Here is a 19,031-nt window from a genome sequence, read left to right as displayed (position 1 = left end):
TTCCATAAGTATGTGTTATAGATTATAATAAGACGTCTTTCTCAATCGGCTGAGTGAGGCATTTCTTTTTTTTTTAAAAAACTATAGGCCATATGGTGGTTATTCTAATTTCCATTACAACAAGTTATTTTTAAAACATACATATGTATTCTATATATTACAGAAAGATTAAACATACATTATGCAAGAGCTGAATCTGCCTATTGCAGGTCTTTCTTATGCTTTAAATGTTGTATAAACTATTAATTAGATATTAATTAACATGATAAGACCATAATCGACACTCGATGCCATCTGATAGGTCCGATTTTAAGTAGATTAGAGCGGTTCAGCCATTTAATAATTGACCTACCAATCAGTGCACACAGCTAGTTACACGTTCAAAAGCTATTATCTTTGCTCAGAATAAAGTAATTTGAATGAAATTTTCAATATATTCATTTTGCTTTATCTATTTTTGAACTATTATAGCAAGAATGGCCAGCTCTTTATCTAAATCTTACACAATGTATCTTTAATAAATAAATAATAAATGTCATATAGGTTCAAAGGCGCTTACAATCAGTGGCTTTGGTTTCTAAACCTTGTCTTATTATATTCCTAATTAAATATTTTGAGTGGAAAACTTTATTCAAGCCCCCTACCACCACTTAAATTCACTATCTTGGTAACAGAATGCAAAACACTTGGACAAGGAAACAATTTTTTTTTTTTAATATTTGATATTTTACCCTTTCGTTTCATGATTAGTGCTTAATTTTCTATCTAACGTCTCAATCAGTCACTATTCCTTCCTATCACACAAAAATAAAGATAGGTTGCCAGGCAACGAAACATACGCCCACAGCAGCTAAATCGTCCGGGGAGTCAACACGAGTCGTCGCATATTCTTACTTTTTTCGATAATGAAACATTTATAATACACTAAAATCTGATTAAGAGCAACAACTCATGAAGTAATTATCAGAAAACCATTAGAATTTGTTTGGTTTTTATAAAGTTCTGCCCCATGCTTACCTTTTGTATACAAAACTTTTAATATCATGGATTTGTTCAAGTCATAAAAATTCATTGAAAATCAATATACTTGTTTGTCTCAAGATCTTAAACTCTGTGTATCAATCTGAAGTCAATCGGATGATAACTTTAGCCTTTAGAGCGGAAATCGTTGAAAATCAAGGGCCATAACTCTAGCAGTAATTATTGGAAATCGCCGAAAACCAATAGGCTTCTTCGTCTCATGACCTTAAACACTGTGTATAAATTTAAAGTCAATCGAATATTAACTTTGGCCTCTAGAGCGTCCACAAGATTTTTCAAAGTGATCAAGGGCCATAACTCTGGCAGTAATTATTGGAAATCGCTGAAAATCAATAGGCTTCTTCGTCTCATGACCTTAAACACTGTGTATAAATTTAAGGTCAATCGGATATTAACTTTGGCCTCTAGAGCATCCACAAGCGATTGTGGACGCCGGAACGACGGATTGACGGACGGACGGACGGGGGCGACGACAATATACGACCACATTTCAATGTGGGCGTATAAAAACCCTACCAACAACGGTTTATGGTTCATACTATTTCAGTCTGATCACTGAATATATATATTATCACAAATTCTGTAAACTGATTCACACTCAATTAATAGTTCCTAGAAAGGCAATTTTTGATTTTTGTCACAGTATTAGAATGGCGATTTAGTAAGTATATAATATATATATAAGTTTATTGAACAAGATAAGGATTTAAAAAAGACATTACCATTGTCAACTCTGATTCAATTGATACAGTATATACAGTTAGATTCACTGTAATGTGTCAAGACTGATAATAAACATTAAAACGCCTATATCTTGGCAATTGATTAGTAGATCTATATCAAATTTGGTGTGCAATCAAATATATATACACCCAACATCAACATATAGACAAATCACAGCATATAAAAATTATTAGTGATGGTACACTTTAGATGTGGTCTAATTTGAACAAACAAGTGACAATAATAATTAATGGTGGGTGTAAAATACAAACTTCAAAACCCAAATTAGTCTTGATCATATAGTGATTGTATCCATACTAAAGTATTCTAGTATTATATAACAACTTTCTTTAACATAAAACAATCATGTATACAGATTATGATAAAAGTGACGTGAATCAACAAATCATGTCAATTTCCAAATATATCAGTCTTGCTGCATATCAAATATAGTATGAGCCTTGATGGATATCAAATATATCCACCTTGCTGGATATCAAAATATATCCACCGTGCTGGATATCAATTTACCTGGCTGGATATCAAATATATCTAACTTGGCAGATGTAAAAAGATATCAACCTTGCTAGATTATGTAGATCTCACACAAGGTTTGGTATTATGCCCACTAAAGCTAAAATTCCACTTTGCTTGATATTCCTGACCAGTCAAGTTCTAGGGATGATCTTCATGCCACTTCACGACCAGTAGGGCAGGCAAAAGACAATGTTCATTAACCAATTAAATAAATATCAATCGATATGCAGAATGATGCACTTTGAGTAGATACTGTGCTATTGAGCAAGTTTACATAATAATAAATATATACATTATACATGTGTTTTAAAATATTAATAAATATTGATTATGGTATATGTATTGTTACTATTCACAGGCATGACATTAAATCTGACTAATTTCTCCCGATAATAGTGAATCAAGGGCAGTAAGTACATGTAGATACTAAAAATTAACGAAAGCAAAAGGAAAACACAAGTTATCCTTCTATATAACTTAAAGAAGTGACGAGTGATAACAGATACTCATTTCTCCCCACTAATAGTAGTTCCTTCGAAGACCAAAAGTTGTGATATGAGACTGTGGGAGGATATCTGACAATTCAAAAAAATAATAGACTGTCACTAGATAAGAGAAAACCAGAAAATAGAAATAGTCCATACATTTGCTTGTTTTTATTCATTCTATTTTTTTCATTTTCTCTTATCTAGTGACAGTCAATTATTTGTTTGAATTGTAAGATATCCTCCCACAGTCTCATATAACAACTTTTGGTCTTCGAAGGATTTATTAGTGAGCAGAAAATCGCCCGAGTATCTGTTATCACTCGTCACTTTTTTTAAGTTATATAGAAGGATAACTTGTGTTTTCCTTTTGCATTCGTCACTTACGCATCTATTGTAACAATGATCTCTGTGTTAAAATAATATTTGGTACACATATATGACTGACACCAATATTGTCTTTTAAAAATGAGAATTTCAAATTGTCAAAAAATCAATTTTAACTTTACTCTTTGATGTGATGGCCTCCTGAAATGGTTGCCTGGGCCCAAGGCCATATTTTTTCTTGTCACTAGTTTTTGAGACATAAATTTGCACATTTGAACACAAAGATCTAGTACCACTATCTCCTCACATTAATAAAAAAATCTTGACACATACACTCATTAAATTTTATTTTAACTATCTTATTATAATAACCCTATTGATAAGCCATTGAAAAACCAACAGTGGGAAAATTCAATGCCATTTGAGTAAAAAAAAAAAACAATATAAGAAACATCTGTCATTGCCTAACTTCAGTTCAAGGTGCCGCCAAACTTTTAAAGTACTGTAAATAAATACATGGAATGAAAAGCTTGTATAACACATGCCATATCAACAATTATAAACTGGTCCAGTCGAATTTCAATATAAAATTAATAATTTAGCATTTTATTCTGTTTCATTTTTGATTGTGAAACCAAGACCATAATCAACTCTCGATGCCATCTTATGCGTCCGGTTCTCATTGGATTTGAATCGATCTGCATTGATGATTAACCGCAAAAATGTATAATCGAGACTTTGTTAATTATTATGACAGCGGTAACTATGACAATCAAGGCGACAGTGAATTTCAAAATAAGTTTTTTTTCGGCTTAGAGTGAAGCAATTTGAAATTTTCAGCATATTCGATTTACATTATCTATTTTTTTAACTAAAAAATTAAAGAAATTAAATATATATTTAAAGAAATTGATACCAAGTCATGTAGAAATCATTCAGAAAATATTTGGCTGAATTGGTGTTTTGTAAATATATTTTTAACAATTACATACATGTAGATTTAGCAAATAACTATATTAAAATTCATGTAAACAATGAAACTAAAACATAAATATATTAAACAAGACATAAATAAACAAGACATAAATAAACAAACAAACAAACAACAAACTGTACATTATGTAAAATGTACATTATGTAATAATAAAAAAACTTATAAAATGAAAATGGAAAAAGAAAATGGAAAAAATATCGTAATTTTTTTTTTCAGTCGAGTTACTTTAAGTTAGCAGAGTAAAGAGGATTGAAATATTCTGTTTAACCTCCATTCAGAGATGCTGTTCCACCCGTATATGCTAGACATGTTCAACACGAGTGGATAAACATCGTTCAAGATATGCCGAATAATATCCAAAATATTGACTGTTCTATTAAAGGGAATGGAAGCTTTATTTATCCTATTACCTGAAGATGACGACGACTTCTGACTCTGGCCTCTGTTAACTTTAAATAAAATGTCTGATAAGCAATATTTTGAAACAGCATCCCTGAATACGACCCTAATAATACCCAATTGTTGATGTAAGTTTCTGGTCTTTAAAACAAGACCTTTTAAATTGGTAATTTATCTTTAGTAAATGGAAAGTACAGTTTTCTTCAATGTGCTGACATTGAAATTTCTTGTAGCATATTGCCGAACAACAAAAGTTCTGGTTTGGCCTTAGTTTAAGGTGCATGCAGAAAGGATTACTGTATTTGAGGATAATCTCCACGATCTGCCAATCCTTGTAGCTTCCGTAATATATCACTAAATGCAGGTCGATTCTCTGGTTTCTGTAATAAAAACAACATATAACCAACTGTTTATCTTTAAAGATGGCTTTTTTGTGCCAAACATTTTTCCATTTCAAAATGAAATAAAATGGGGTTTAAAGCCCGACTGTTCTGCTCCAACTAGGCTAATAAAGATATAAGGTTCACAAAACAATCGTTGAGTTGCCTAACGAATGAGTTACTAAATTAGATTATTGATCTAGCTTTCTGTAATGTTTCGTAGAAAAGTCATGATTATCCCGGCCTGTCAGCTTCAAAGAATAGTCAGTAGATTGGTTAAGAGGGACTAATTTCAAATCATGGGCAATCACTTGTTAACTTTTTCAGTCTTTTTTTTTTCATTGATGTTTAAATGGTTATAACTTGTTAAATACAACACAACCGTTTATTTAGGGACTTGTTATATATATACAGTGCTATAATTGTCAAAATATATGGAGACATTTGGAGATACTTATTTATGGTGGGGCACCCTAACATAGGGCCATAATTCAGTAACAAAATACCACAAAACGTGAACTTAATCTCTAAATCTGTTTTATACAGTAGTGTACCAAATTTCAATCAAATATCCAGAAAGCAAAATAAAACCAGACAGATGGACGGAGAGACAATTTATAGCATAGTCTCCACCAATTTCCCTGGAGGGCACTAATCATTTACATACCGCTTTCCAACATTCATTCATTAAAATGTATAAGAATTCTGGACATGAATCAGGTTTTTCTAATCTTTTATTGTACTCAACAATATGGTCCACTACCTCTGCATTCCTCATTTTACCATAGGGTGTTTCTCCAGCTGTAAATATCTCCCATATTAGTATACCTGTTATAATACAAATGATAAATACATGTTAATACCCAGCAATATTACAAATGATAACTTAATACCCCAAAATGTTTATATTATCACCATATATAAATGATAACTTAATACCCCAAAAATGTTTATATTATCACAATATACAAATGATAACATGGTAATACCCCAAAAATGTTTATATTATAACAATCTATAAATGATAACATGTTTATACCCTAAAAAATGTTCATATTATCACAAAATAATAACAGCATGTTTATACCAAGAAATGTTTATATTATCACAATATATAAATCATAACTTCACGTTTATACCCAGAAAGTGTTTATAATATCACAATATACAATTGATAACAGCATACACAGCAAGTGTATACCAGGGATAAGAAGGGAATTTCCACTCTCTAGAGAACCTCACATTACTTCAACTCCCATGGAAAATTCACATAGTCACTTTTTGTTACTGCTTTTTAATGTAAAACTTACCAAAAGCCCATACATCTGACTTGCTGCTGAATAAAGTAAAACTCAAGACTTCGGGTGCTGCCCACTTGACAGGAAACTTTGTTCCCACAGAACTTCGGTATTCATCATCTAACACATATCTAAAATATATTTATATATGATAAATACCAAATTATTTTGAAAATTTGATAATAATATTTATCAGCAAATCATGATTTGCCTAGTCTTTCAGCATACTGCACGCAGCGACCCATCTACGTCATACTTCCTATTCTCAGCCGGAGCTAGCTGTAGATAGGCAGCCTAAGTTTGGGATGAGTCTTTCAGATGGGACAAAACAAAAAAAACGAGTTCAGCTCGTGTACAGATTCATGTCCACTTTGAAGAAGAGTTAAAATTTCTAGAGATAAAGAGAAATGGGGTTTAACGTCCACTCAACACAAACTAGGTCATTTCGGGACTAACACATGGTTCAATTTTATTTCAATAATTCGCTTGCGCGTAGGGGTCCTAAGCAGTGGGAGGAAACTGGAGGACCCAGAGAAAACCCACGAGGTTGGACAGGCGACCCTACTCCTTGTCACGTACAATCGGGGAATCAAAACTCCGCCAGTTGACTCAATGACAGACCGTATGATACAGCGCGCGTGCTAACCATTCGGCCATCCAACCCCCCTAAAACTTCTAGAATTGCGCACACGACTATAGAGAGATAACAGATTTAATGTCCACTCGACACAGTGGGGGGAAGTCGGAAGACGCAGAGAAAACCCATGAGGTTGGACAGACGACCCTATTCCTTGTCACGTACAACCGGGGAATCGAAACCACGCCAGTTGACTCAATGACAGACCTTATAATGCAACGTGCATACACTAACCATTCGACCATCCAACCCCCCAGAGGGTCACGGTGGCTAAGTGGGTAAAACGCTGGCTCGCCTAGAGGTCGGGTGTTCGATCCATGCTTTGGCCGAGAAAGTTCACCAGATTTTCTGGCGTGGTTCTCCCTTGTCAGTGATGCAGGACAGAGAACCTGACAAGGCCAGCTGTTTAGTCATTCGTATGAGACGAAAAACCAAGGTCCCGTGTACACATTGGCGTGCACATAAAAGATCCCTTGACAGTTGGAATTTGATATAAGAGTACGCAGTAGTGCCGCTGTCCGGGCAAAATTTTCCTCATAGCACACTGTATGGCGTATGCCCGTCTTCATTAGCCCAGTTCAAGACTAGTTCGGAGCAAAACATTAGGACGTTAAACCCAATATCATTTCATTTCATTTCCAACCCCCCACATGACTAGAGAAAAGTAACTAAATGACTAAAGTATAGTTTGGCTAAGACATCACAGCTCCATTTCTTATAATTTCTAACAAAATGGCCTTCACACTATAAAGCATAATACTAGAAGATGCATAAGAAAAACCTATTGTGATAATAGAATTTAAAACAATAATATCCACTTACGCATGCTTGTATATTTTACGTGTTGTATGAAGCCACAGCGAATGGAATTCGACAATCAAAATATAATTTTTTTAAGACGAAACGATATATCAAATAATCACCGCTTGGATTAATTAATAATAATGACTTGCAATCAAACAATCATTAATCCATGACAATTGATTAGTATTACTCAATGACATGGTCATGCTAGTTGATTAATTTATAGCATGCCAGTACACAGTTTCGGTTGACACTCAACGGCAATCTATATGTGATTAGAATTTTATGATTTTTTTCCGCCACTTCTTATAAACAATCGGAAGTACCACAAAATATTATTGCCAAAATCAAATTTGTATTGCCACTTACATTTCTTTATCGCAAATTGCGACCTGACAGTGTATACTGTGGTATCAAGGCAGGGTCCAGAGCTAACACTGTCAGGTCGCAACCATTCAGCCACCAAAACCCTCACAGAAGTATGGACATACCTAGTTAAACCAAAATCAGCCACTTTAACCACCTGGTTCTCTCCCACCAGACAATTTCTAGCTGCTAAATCACGATGTATAAATCCTCGCTGTTCTAAATAAACCATTCCTGAACACACTTGTAAACAAAAATCTAACATGGTTGCCGGCTTCTTTAATGTTGCTGTCCTATGACGTTTCAAATAAGTTGATAATGCGCCTGGAAAGAAAAATAAAATGCATTTTTCAAAACAGGTATGCATGTGCTATAAACAAGGAACCAACCTGCCATCTTGAAATTGTGATGTCATATCAAAATTCAAAGAGACAGAGAGAGAAATGGGGTTTAACATCCACTTGACACAAACAAGGTCATTTAGGGACTAACATATGATTCAGTTTTATTTCAATAATTCACTTGTGTGTAAGGGTCTTTAGGACCCAGAGAAAACCCACGGGGTTGGACAGGTGACCCTATACTCCTTGTCACGTACAAGCGGGGAATGAAAACCATGCCGCTTGACTCACTGACAGACTATATGATTTCACACGTACGCGTTAAACCACTAGACCGAGGAATAAGCACGCCAAATTTATTTCATTTGGCTGAAACTCAAAGAAGAGCGTCGTCCATAAGAAAAACAACAAGATGAGTAGCACTTGAGGCCGAGTTCCTGGTCTAAAATGAGAGAATCTTTAACAGGCATGCTTCAGTTAAATTGTGTCCAACAAAGTCTCACAAAAGAATGTAAAAGATTGGATTCGAAATATAGCCTGTATGTAAGAATGTATTACACTGGGAGAAATGAAATGAAATGAAATGGGGTTTAACGTCCTACTGTTCTGATCCGAACTGGGCTAATGAAGACGGGCATACGCCATACAGTGTGCTATGAGGGAAATTTTGCCTGGACAGCGGCAGTACGGCCTACCCTTATATCGAATTCCAACTGTCAAAGGGATCTTTTACGTGCACGTCAATGTGTACACAGGACCTCGGTTTTTCGTGCCATCCGAATGACTAGACAGTTGTCCTTGTCAGGCCCTCCATTCAGCATCACCGAAAAGGGGGAACCACGCCGGGAAAAACTGGATGAACTTTCTCGGCCAATGCAGGAATCGAATACCCGACCGAATTATACCGGGATGATTTCATCTTTAAACGTGTATGAAATTACAACATACCAGATCTCATTAATTCTGTTATAATACATAATGGCTCATTCTTCGTAACAATACCATATAACTGTACAAGGTTGGGATGACTTAATTGTCTGCAAGAAAAATAATCAACAATAATTTTAATATCTATAATCAGCTGCCACGGCTGAGACGTCCATTTCAAGGTTTTGGATATGTCTGCTTGAAAACGTTGAGAGAACCCTCAACGAAACGTCGCTTTAATTAAAATAGTAATTGTGTTCCATGTTATGTTTTTGTGTTTTATTAAACAAGGACTACTTAATCATTTTTGGATTTGATTATTACTTTGGCAGATATAGTACAATTGCAAGGCAGGTCTGTTCTTTGTTCTGGCCAACTATACTGTACATCATCATTGTCTATAACTCAAGTCAGTACTGTCTGCTAAATATGTAGAAGAATTTTACTTACGTCATTGTTCTAGCCTCTTCTATAAATCCAGCCTCAGACATACTTAAATCTTTTAATGTTTTAACAGCCACTGGTTTACCACTCAACAAGCCTTTAAATACAGTCTGAAAATTGAATTGAAATTTGTTTAAGAGCACATAAATGTAGGGTGACCCACCATAAATAAATATCTCGACAATTACACCACAATATTTATATATATGCCAAGCCTCAAATCAGTTTCACACAATTATAGTCACTAAATAAACGATCATGTTGTACTTAATAAGCTATGACCATTAATCATCTATAAATAATAGACTGAAAACTGGTTCCAAGTGTCGTCCATAACATCCAGACACTTTTGAAGAAAAGATAGGTTACGTGCCCTTGTTTTGAAATTAGTCTCGCTTAACCAGTCTATCGACCATTCTACGTCTGATTGACAGGTCGGGATAATCAAGACTACTTTTTTACGAAACATAACAGAAAGCTAGAACAAGAAATTGAATTTAGAAATAAGCACTTTAGACAACTCAACAATTGTTTTAAGAAACTTGTAAAAGTAAAATGAAACTACTGCTAGTATCATGTTCTTGTCTAACCCGAGTGTTTCAGAGATATTATTTGTACTAAACCAAAAGATGCGGCTCAACGGTACAGTTAATGATAAAACAATTTAAAAAATAAAACAAACGTAATTTCTAAAGCTGCTGTAATAACCAAGAAGCTAAATTTTACTGCTATTCAAAATTGTCAACAATAGATTTTTTACGGCTGTAACATACTATTCAAAAAAAGTAGGGGATATTTGATTTTTAAGTGTTATTAAAGTCACCTAATGAAACTGACGAAGAAACAAATGACAAAATGAAATGAAGTTCACATTCATCGATTTATTCCAAATGATCGTTAGACTAAGTAAGGCACAGACTGACCATTATAAGGGTAAAATGATACCCGGGGTCAAACAGCAAAGTTACCACAGCATCACAACCAAGTCAGTAACGGGTAAATCCTCCTCTGTTTGCCAAACAAGCATTGATCCGACGTGGCATACTCCTAATGAGACGTCTAAGGTCATTTTGGTCCAGATTGTCCCATTCCTGTTGCAACGCAGCAGCAAGTTCTTGGACATTGGCAGGACGTTGTTGACGTTGACGTAACCTCTGTCCAAGCATGTCCCAGACATGCTCGATGGGGGAGAGGTCGGGACTCAGTGCTGGCCAAGGTAATGTGGTGATGTTCTGTTGTTGGAGGTAACCTGTAACGATCCTGGCCCTGTGACATCTTGCGTTGTCATCCTGGAAGATGAAACGGCGGCCATGACGTCGTGCGAACGGCACAACATGGACTGCCAAGATGTTGTCCCGGTAGTACTGGCCTGTAACACGCCCTGCAACAACATGTAAAGCTGTTCTTCAAGCAACAGTGATGCCTCCCCACACCATAACAGAACCACCCCCAAATCGATCATGTCTGATGACGTTAACGTCTTGGAAGCGCTCGTTTCGACGACGCCACACCCTCCTACGTCTGTCCAAAAAATCAACAGTGAACCTTGACTCATCTGAAAACATCACATTGCTCCAGCGTCGATTATCCCAGTGTTGACGATCCCTACACCAACGACGTCTTGCCTGAATGTGATGATCTCTCAAACAAGGGATCACGCGAGGACGTCGGGCGGGAAGGTGACCCCTATGCAGTCGATTCCGAATCGTCTGGCCACTCACTCTCACACCAGTGTCTGTTTGAAGACGAGCGCTGATCTGATTTGCTGTGATGACACGATTTCTCAAGGCCAAGGTACGGATAAATCGATCCTGGGCTTGAGTTGTCGCCCTTGGTCGACCTGAGCGTGGTCTGTCCTGTACAGATTGTGTATCACGGTATCTGGACCATAGCCTGCTTATGACAGACTGAGAAACATTCATCGTCCGCGCCACAACCGCCTGTGTTGTGCCGATCTGTAGCATGCCAAGGACACGTAACCTTTCATTTTGGGTAAGCCGACGCATATCAAAATTTGTTTTCTGGTCACTAAAACAATTAAACTGATGTTTCCACCCTGGAATTCAATGCTACAATGACTGTAACATTCCAAGTCAGAGTCGTGCAAATCTTGGGTTGGACCCCCATGATGATCCCAAGCATCACCTGCATTCCATGCGGTAGCTATTGGTGCGTTTGGGCGTCACATGTAACTGGAAATGTTTCTTCTGTTAGGTTCTATAGTGACTTTTTTCGTAGTCATTTGCATATTTTAGTATTATGCCCCCAAAATCAAATATCCCCTACTTTTTTTGAATAGTATAGTTGATATATTTGTAGAGAATTGCACGTGCCATGGCTATTTAACGACTCAAAGAGAGTGCGGGGTAGTCAAGAATCAGTTCGAGACACGCAACTGAAGCGTGCACATTTAGCCGTGTCGAGACCAACTTTCTGTAGAGTGCACGGGTCACCCTAATAAATGATGAAATAAAATTCTATGTGATTATAGCTAGTGTTTACTATATTCACTTTATAACAATTCTATGTGATTATAGCTAGTGTTTACTATATTCCCTCTATAACAATTCTATGTGATTATAGCTAGTGTTTACTATATTCCCTTTATAACAATTCTATGTGATTATAGCTAGTGTTTACTATATTCACTTTATAACAATTCTATGTGATTATAGCTAGTGTTTACTATATTCCCTTTATAACAATTCTATGTGATTATAGCTAGTGTTTACTATATTCCCTTTATAACAATTCTATGTGATTATAGCTAGTGTTTACTATATTCCCTTTATAACAATTCTATGTGATTATAGCTAGTGTTTACTATATTCACTTTATAACAATTCTATGTGATTATAGCTAGTGTTTACTATATTCACTTTATAACAACTCAACATCAATCTGATTAAAATTATTCAATATATTGTCGTTTATGTGTCAGTTTTTAATTTTTATATTACAACCTTAATCCAGTCGACTGGCGTGGGACGTCACTTTGGGGATGCTCGATTCACAGTCCAAAACGTCCCGAATTGACAGAATTGTGACGTAAGTAAACACAGCGAATATGTTTCGGCTGCATAGTTGATTGAGATATTAACTTATTCAGTCATGACGCATGCTTTGTAGCCCGAAATCCACCTTTTCACTCGATTGTCACTATTTTTGGGACTGAGAGAATTCAATTCCGGAACGTTCAATCGAGTATCACCAGGGACTACACATACGATATACACCAATGTTTATTGACAGTTCAATTAACATACAAATGACTAAAATAAGCGTTACATAATTATGCCACAAATTAAATAAGCAAACACTATATAAGGCAGAAGCATAGAATTGTTAGAGAAATCTCACGACAGCAATTTTAAAACTATGTTTTAAAGTGACTTTAAGTAATAAGATATACAATAACTTTTTATTTTTTAGCATTTTTACCTATATTCTATATATTACTCATTCATATGTAAATAACTTAATTAAATTAACCTGTCCATAATATCATGCCTTATGTATTGGACGTTAAAGTTGTAATAAACAACAACAACAATTGTTATAGATTGCCTGCGATATCACTACTGTGGAAGGGACGTAAAATCAATTATTCAACAACTATCTAAATTGTTATAGATTACAAACGGGTGACTGCAAAATTTTACAGTGAATTTTAATATGCCACATTATCTTTGTGTTATTGTGAGTTGTGAGTTGAGAGAGAGAGAGAGAGAGAGAGAGAGAGAGAGAGAGAGAAATGGGGTTTAACGTCCACTCGACACAAACTAGGTCATTTCGGGACTAACATATGGTTTAATTTTATTTCAATAATTTGCTTGCACATAGGGGTCTTTAGCAGTGGGTGGAAACCGGAGGACCCGGAGAAAACCCATGAGGTTGGACAGGCGATCCTACTTCTTGTCACGTACAACCGGGGATTCGAAACCACGCCAGTCGACTCAATGACAGACTTTACGATACAGCGTGCGCACGCTAACCATTCAGCCACCCAACCCCCCTTGTGAGTTGTGGAAATTCTAACAAACAAAAGGGACATACTGCGCCTTTTTTCCGATACACAGTATCTGGCCAGTTTGTACTGAATGACACTTCAATTAACATTTGACTCTTTAAAATAATTAATACTTATTCCCTACCTAAAAAATCAATGTGTCTTTATTGCGATAAATATCTAAATATAAATTGATAAAGTTAAGAATACACATGACAAATTATAATTTACAAACAAATAAATAAATGTATTGCTAATACACGACATAATAAATTGTGCAAAGTAAGTACTTACACCAAAACAACCAGAACCAAGCTCTTCACCAAGTTGTAAATTAGCTGGATCAATTTCCCATTTGCCTGTTATAGAAATAAAATGTAGTGTTACAGGTCAACTAAAATATACACAAACCAGCAGCTCGCACTGGGATTGGGGTATCATTTAATCTTGTGTAAACAGCGTCAATTTCTCTGATGCGTTGAGAAATTCATTACTATAGTGAAAGGCATCATTATAGTATATTATAGTATAAATTAACGGAGAAATAATTCTATAACTCCGGCCGAATGGATTGGGCTGGTAACAATAGCAATTTGTTGAATTTGCAGAACCTTTTAGTACAGTTTATTAGATGCCAACAGTTTTAAAATCTTAGCCGAGTTCAAGCAGATGAGAAACCTTTAACAAGACCTGCATACTGATAAAAATAGCCATTTGAAATGAAATGAAACAAAATGGGTTTAATGTCCTACTACTGTTCTATGAAGACGGGCATACGCCATACAGTGTGCTATGAGAGAAATTTTGCCCAGACAGTGGCACTACGGCCTACTCTTATATCGAATTCCAACTGTCAAAAGTTCTTTTACAAGCACGCCAATGTGTATACGGGACCTTGGTTTTTCGTCCTATCAAACGACTAGACAGCTGTCCTTGTCTAAACATTTGAAACACTTTGATAATTAACTACACTAATGGTAGTGTGCCATTTAGGAAGAGAGACTTGCGATTTTCTTTGCATCAAAAATATAGTGAACTGCTAGTGATTTCCTAACGTCATGAACCTGGTAAAGGAAGAGAGACTTGCGATTTCAAAAAGATAGTGAAGTTCATTCAATTTTCTAGCGGCAAAAACCTGGTAAAATACTAGCGAATTCTTAGCACGTTCAAATTATTTTGTACCCACAGGCCTTAGTTTGAATAACGACATGGTTTCCCCTTGTCAGTGGTGCAGGACGGAGGGCCTGACAAGGACAGCTGTCTAATTGCTCGGATGGGACAAAAAACCTAGGTCCCGTGTATACATTGGCGAGCATGTAAAATATCCCTTGACAGTTGGAATTCAATAGAAGAGTAGGCTATAGTACCGCTGCTCGGGCAAAATTTCTCTCATACCACACTGTATGGCATATGGCCGTTTTCATTAGCCCAGTCAGAGCAGAACAGTAGGACGTTAAACCCCATTTTATTTCATTTCCTTAGTATGAAATGCTCGGAATGTGCTGTAACAGATGAAATACCAGTGGTATATCTAAGAAAGACTTTTCGCTGTAAAATGTATAATATATTGACTTACTATGACCCAAACCAGCTGTTGATGGTTTATTATTCTGGTTTGGTGGTTCTCGCAATCTGGTAGTTAAACCTAAAATAATATATTTATTACATATGTAAATTGCCACAATAAACAGGAGAGAGAGAAAGAGGGAGATCGAGAGTGGTCGGGGGGGGGGGTGACATCCACTGACATAAACTAGGTCATATTGGGGCTAAGATATGATTCAATTTTGGTGCAGAAGAGAAGGACGTTAAACCCCATTTCATTTCATTTCATTTTGATTCAATTTTATGTCACTAATTTATTTGCATATAGGGTGTCTTTAACTATGGGAGGAAACTATATAAGTTAGAGGACCCAAGAAAAATCCACTAGATCGGAATAAACAAAATAATCTATTACAATCCAACCTAATCTCGGTTATCTCATATGTGTGTCTACTTGGCAATCTAGACTATCTTGTCAAAACTTCAAACACTCATTTGGTGCAAAAATGTAGGAAGTTAAATTCTCTTTTTTTTAGACAACGTTTGTATAACCAGTCATTGCAAAATATACTGGTGGTGGTGTTTTCCAAGCTATATAATTAGATTTATCTAAGATTAAAGATGCCTTCCCGTGTACAAACTGGGTGATTTGATGATATATTTGGATGACGCGGTACCTAGCAACAGGTGTCCTTAATTGTTGTCCATTTATCATAAATATCAAAGCCTAATTAAATTCTCGGATTATCCACTGCCCACGTCTTTTTCTGTGTTTTTTTTTATCTCAGAAACTGTTGTAATTTAAGCTCACCATTAAGTTTATTATCATATACATCCAGCCACACTAAGGCTGGGAGCATGGACAATCTCCGTCTGCAACCTTTGACTTCACTCGAGCAGACATCCCTAATCGTCAGGTTGCCAGTTAGGGAACATTTTTGTCCTGTATGCGCTCCATGGGTGTTTTTCAGGGAATCCAGTATTTTTCTAGTAAGATTGGGTATCTATACTTTCCATATATACCAAAATTGCCATACTTTTATTGGAAATAACCACCCGATAAATAATTTTATGGGAAAGTAACTTTAATTTATATGTTAGTGAAATGTTTATCCTACCTCCGGAATTATGCTTATGGTAATGTATAAGTTCTGGAATGGTTTCAAAACAATGTTGATGAGAAATGTAAAACTGCTCATTGACATTCTTCCTAATATGGTAATGTGATACACTATCTCTCCTGAAATAGTCAAACATGTGTATAACCATTAAATATTGTATCCTGTAGGCAACCTTTCTAATCCAATTGAATCTAAGCCGGGAGATTTTTGATTTTGTATTCTTCATTTAATGTTAAACATACATTATGCAAGAGCTAAATCTGCCTATTGTACAGGTCTTTCCTTAGGACTGAAATGTTATCTACATTATTAGACTTTAATTAACTTATCCAGACCATAATCAACTCTCGATGCCATCGCTAGGCTGTGATATTTAGCAGATTGGAATACATTTTTCTTAAAAATAATTAAATGTAAAAATGGATAATCGAGACTTAGTTTTTTATCGTACCGACTTTAGTAATGATGATCGAGACTAGGCCTAAATTCAATGCTAATATCTTGGTTTAGAGTGGAACTATATGACTGAAATCTTCAGCATATTCTCTTTACGCTATGTTTTAACTTTTATAGCGAGAACTGTCAACTCTTTATCTAATCGTCCATAATGCCCCCTTAAGGAATCAATTTGAATACATTTTAACATGGATTAAGTCATGGAAAATTTGATATTTCTGTCTGTTTTGATACCAAATCCAAGTCTCATCACACCTGTTTTTTAGTTCAAATGTTCTATAAATCATTAATTAGGCATTTGTTTACATGACAAGTCCATAATCAACCCAGGTGGCCATGATATTAAATGGATTAGAAAACACTCACTATTTAATAAATTAACATTAAAATGGATAATAGAGACTTTGTTTATTAAAGGCTCAATACACTCTTGTTGTAACTGAATAATATGTCCCAATCTTTATTCTGGTCAACAAATTGTACTATTTTACAATATTCCAATTAATTGATGATACAAATTTCATCTTAACACACCTAATTTAAAAAATTGGAAAAATTCAACTAAATGATTTGAAAAGCCTGGCGTAAAGCTTTTCAAATGTGACATGGATTTAAATATATTTTTGAACCCTCTCGACAAGTAAAATAGGATTTAATGCATAATTTACACAACAGGTAAGACACTAATACATCTAGTACTTAGAATAAGGCTATTTTTTTATTTTCTGGAGCTGTCAAGCCAGCAAGAGTGTTATTGTCCCTTTAATGCAGTGGTACTTGACAATCAAGACTATCTTGTCAAAACTTCAAATACTCCTAACTTGACTTAGAATTTTGAAATTTTCAATATATTCAATTTTCATTAACTATTTTTTAATTATTATAGCCAGAATGGCCAGTTCTTTATCTAAATCTCACATAATGCATTTTTAAAGTCCATTTCTATGATACCAACACTCATATCACTTGATCAAGGGTAATAATTTTAGCACCATTATGCTTTCTGGTAAGAACGGTTTGTTCTAAACTTACCCGACTTTACCGTTCTCTGTGTAAACAGACACTGTGTACAAACCAGGAGTACTGGTGGAATCACGAACTAAAAAACCCCCCTCTTTTGCCTGCTCCATTAAAATAGATTCTGTTCTATCGCGAGTAATATCTTTATAATACCAGCTATGAAAAAAAAAAAAAAATGTAATTTTAAACAAACTATAATTTATATCTTAATAAAGGCACAACAGGTCAGATCGTTCACATATATCAAAAAAAAAAGAAAAGAAGAATAAAATGAATGTAATTATGCACATCCTAATATAAAAACATAGCTAGCCAGGTAACAACACATAATGTCCACTACAGGTAATTAGTGGTCCAGGTGGTCCTTAAAAGTTGTCACATATTTTGTTATTAACCCATTGTACGCTAGGAGCGAATTAGCAGAACACCTTTCTAATCCCTACAGATAATTAATCCAACAGGCTTCCTTCTATAGCTAATTAGTGGAATTGTAATAATTCAAAGTCCTTCTTTATAATTGAAAATAGCCCCCCGCCCCCCCCAAAAAAAACCAAAAACTATTTTTAATACAAAAAAATACTTTGTTACAAACATGTACAGATCATTGAATATTTTAGAACGATATAAAATACAATTGTATAAAAAAGCAATTATATTACTATAAATCATATTGAAAAGTCTGTTCCACTAAAAGTATGACTTTTCTCTATCTTAACGGTAAAATAACGTGAACAAATATCCTCAAAGATTTTTTAAAAAACATAAAACAGTGTTCAGAGTAAATATCAATATAACTCACACCAACTGACTGTCACTTTATTGCTATCAACATTTCTGTCTTCAGATATTTCGCAGGGATTGTCGAAATTAAAAATACATAGTTCAAATTTTCGAGAGAAACAACCCTTGAAGTAACAATTATAATTAATTAAAATTTGATTGCCTTCTAGCTTTTCCTAAAATTGATGGTTACATTTTTCTCAGAATTGCTCAAATGTTTATTACTGAAGAAGTAATTTTATAGCACCTCAGATGAAAGCAGTGCTCACTCTGGGTTTCATTTTTTTTACGCCAATTTTTCATTTTAATTTATTAGCCATATATTTTCTCTGCCAAAATAAAGAACAAATATCTATTACATTTTTTCATTATTTTGTTTTACATAAGTACATACAAT

At 35.0% G+C, this 19,031-nt stretch overlaps 1 protein-coding gene across 1 annotated transcript in view; it reads right to left on the bottom strand.

Moving 5' to 3' along the window:
• Positions 1 to 5,538: 5,538 nt before the first annotated feature.
• The window catches only part of LOC126830711 (tyrosine-protein kinase ITK/TSK), a 33,656-nt gene continuing 20,163 nt past the window's right edge, over positions 5,539 to 19,031 (bottom strand). The window contains exons 9-17 of the mRNA XM_056102853.1: positions 17,867 to 18,010; positions 16,376 to 16,497; positions 15,289 to 15,357; positions 14,007 to 14,071; positions 9,710 to 9,813; positions 9,281 to 9,369; positions 8,117 to 8,315; positions 6,197 to 6,315; positions 5,539 to 5,714 (exon numbers count right to left, since the gene is read on the bottom strand). Of these exons, the coding sequence (XP_055958828.1) occupies positions 5,542 to 5,714; positions 6,197 to 6,315; positions 8,117 to 8,315; positions 9,281 to 9,369; positions 9,710 to 9,813; positions 14,007 to 14,071; positions 15,289 to 15,357; positions 16,376 to 16,497; positions 17,867 to 18,010 (1,084 nt within the window). The 3' untranslated portion in view covers positions 5,539 to 5,541. The remainder of the gene's footprint in view (positions 5,715 to 6,196; positions 6,316 to 8,116; positions 8,316 to 9,280; positions 9,370 to 9,709; positions 9,814 to 14,006; positions 14,072 to 15,288; positions 15,358 to 16,375; positions 16,498 to 17,866; positions 18,011 to 19,031) is intronic.

Source organism: Patella vulgata, chromosome 8 (genome assembly GCF_932274485.2).
Source record: "Patella vulgata chromosome 8, xgPatVulg1.2, whole genome shotgun sequence".
NCBI classification, from domain to species: domain Eukaryota; kingdom Metazoa; phylum Mollusca; class Gastropoda; family Patellidae; genus Patella; species Patella vulgata.
The sequence above is the reverse complement of the archived record's forward strand: the minus strand, read 5'-3'. Positions and strand labels throughout refer to the sequence as shown.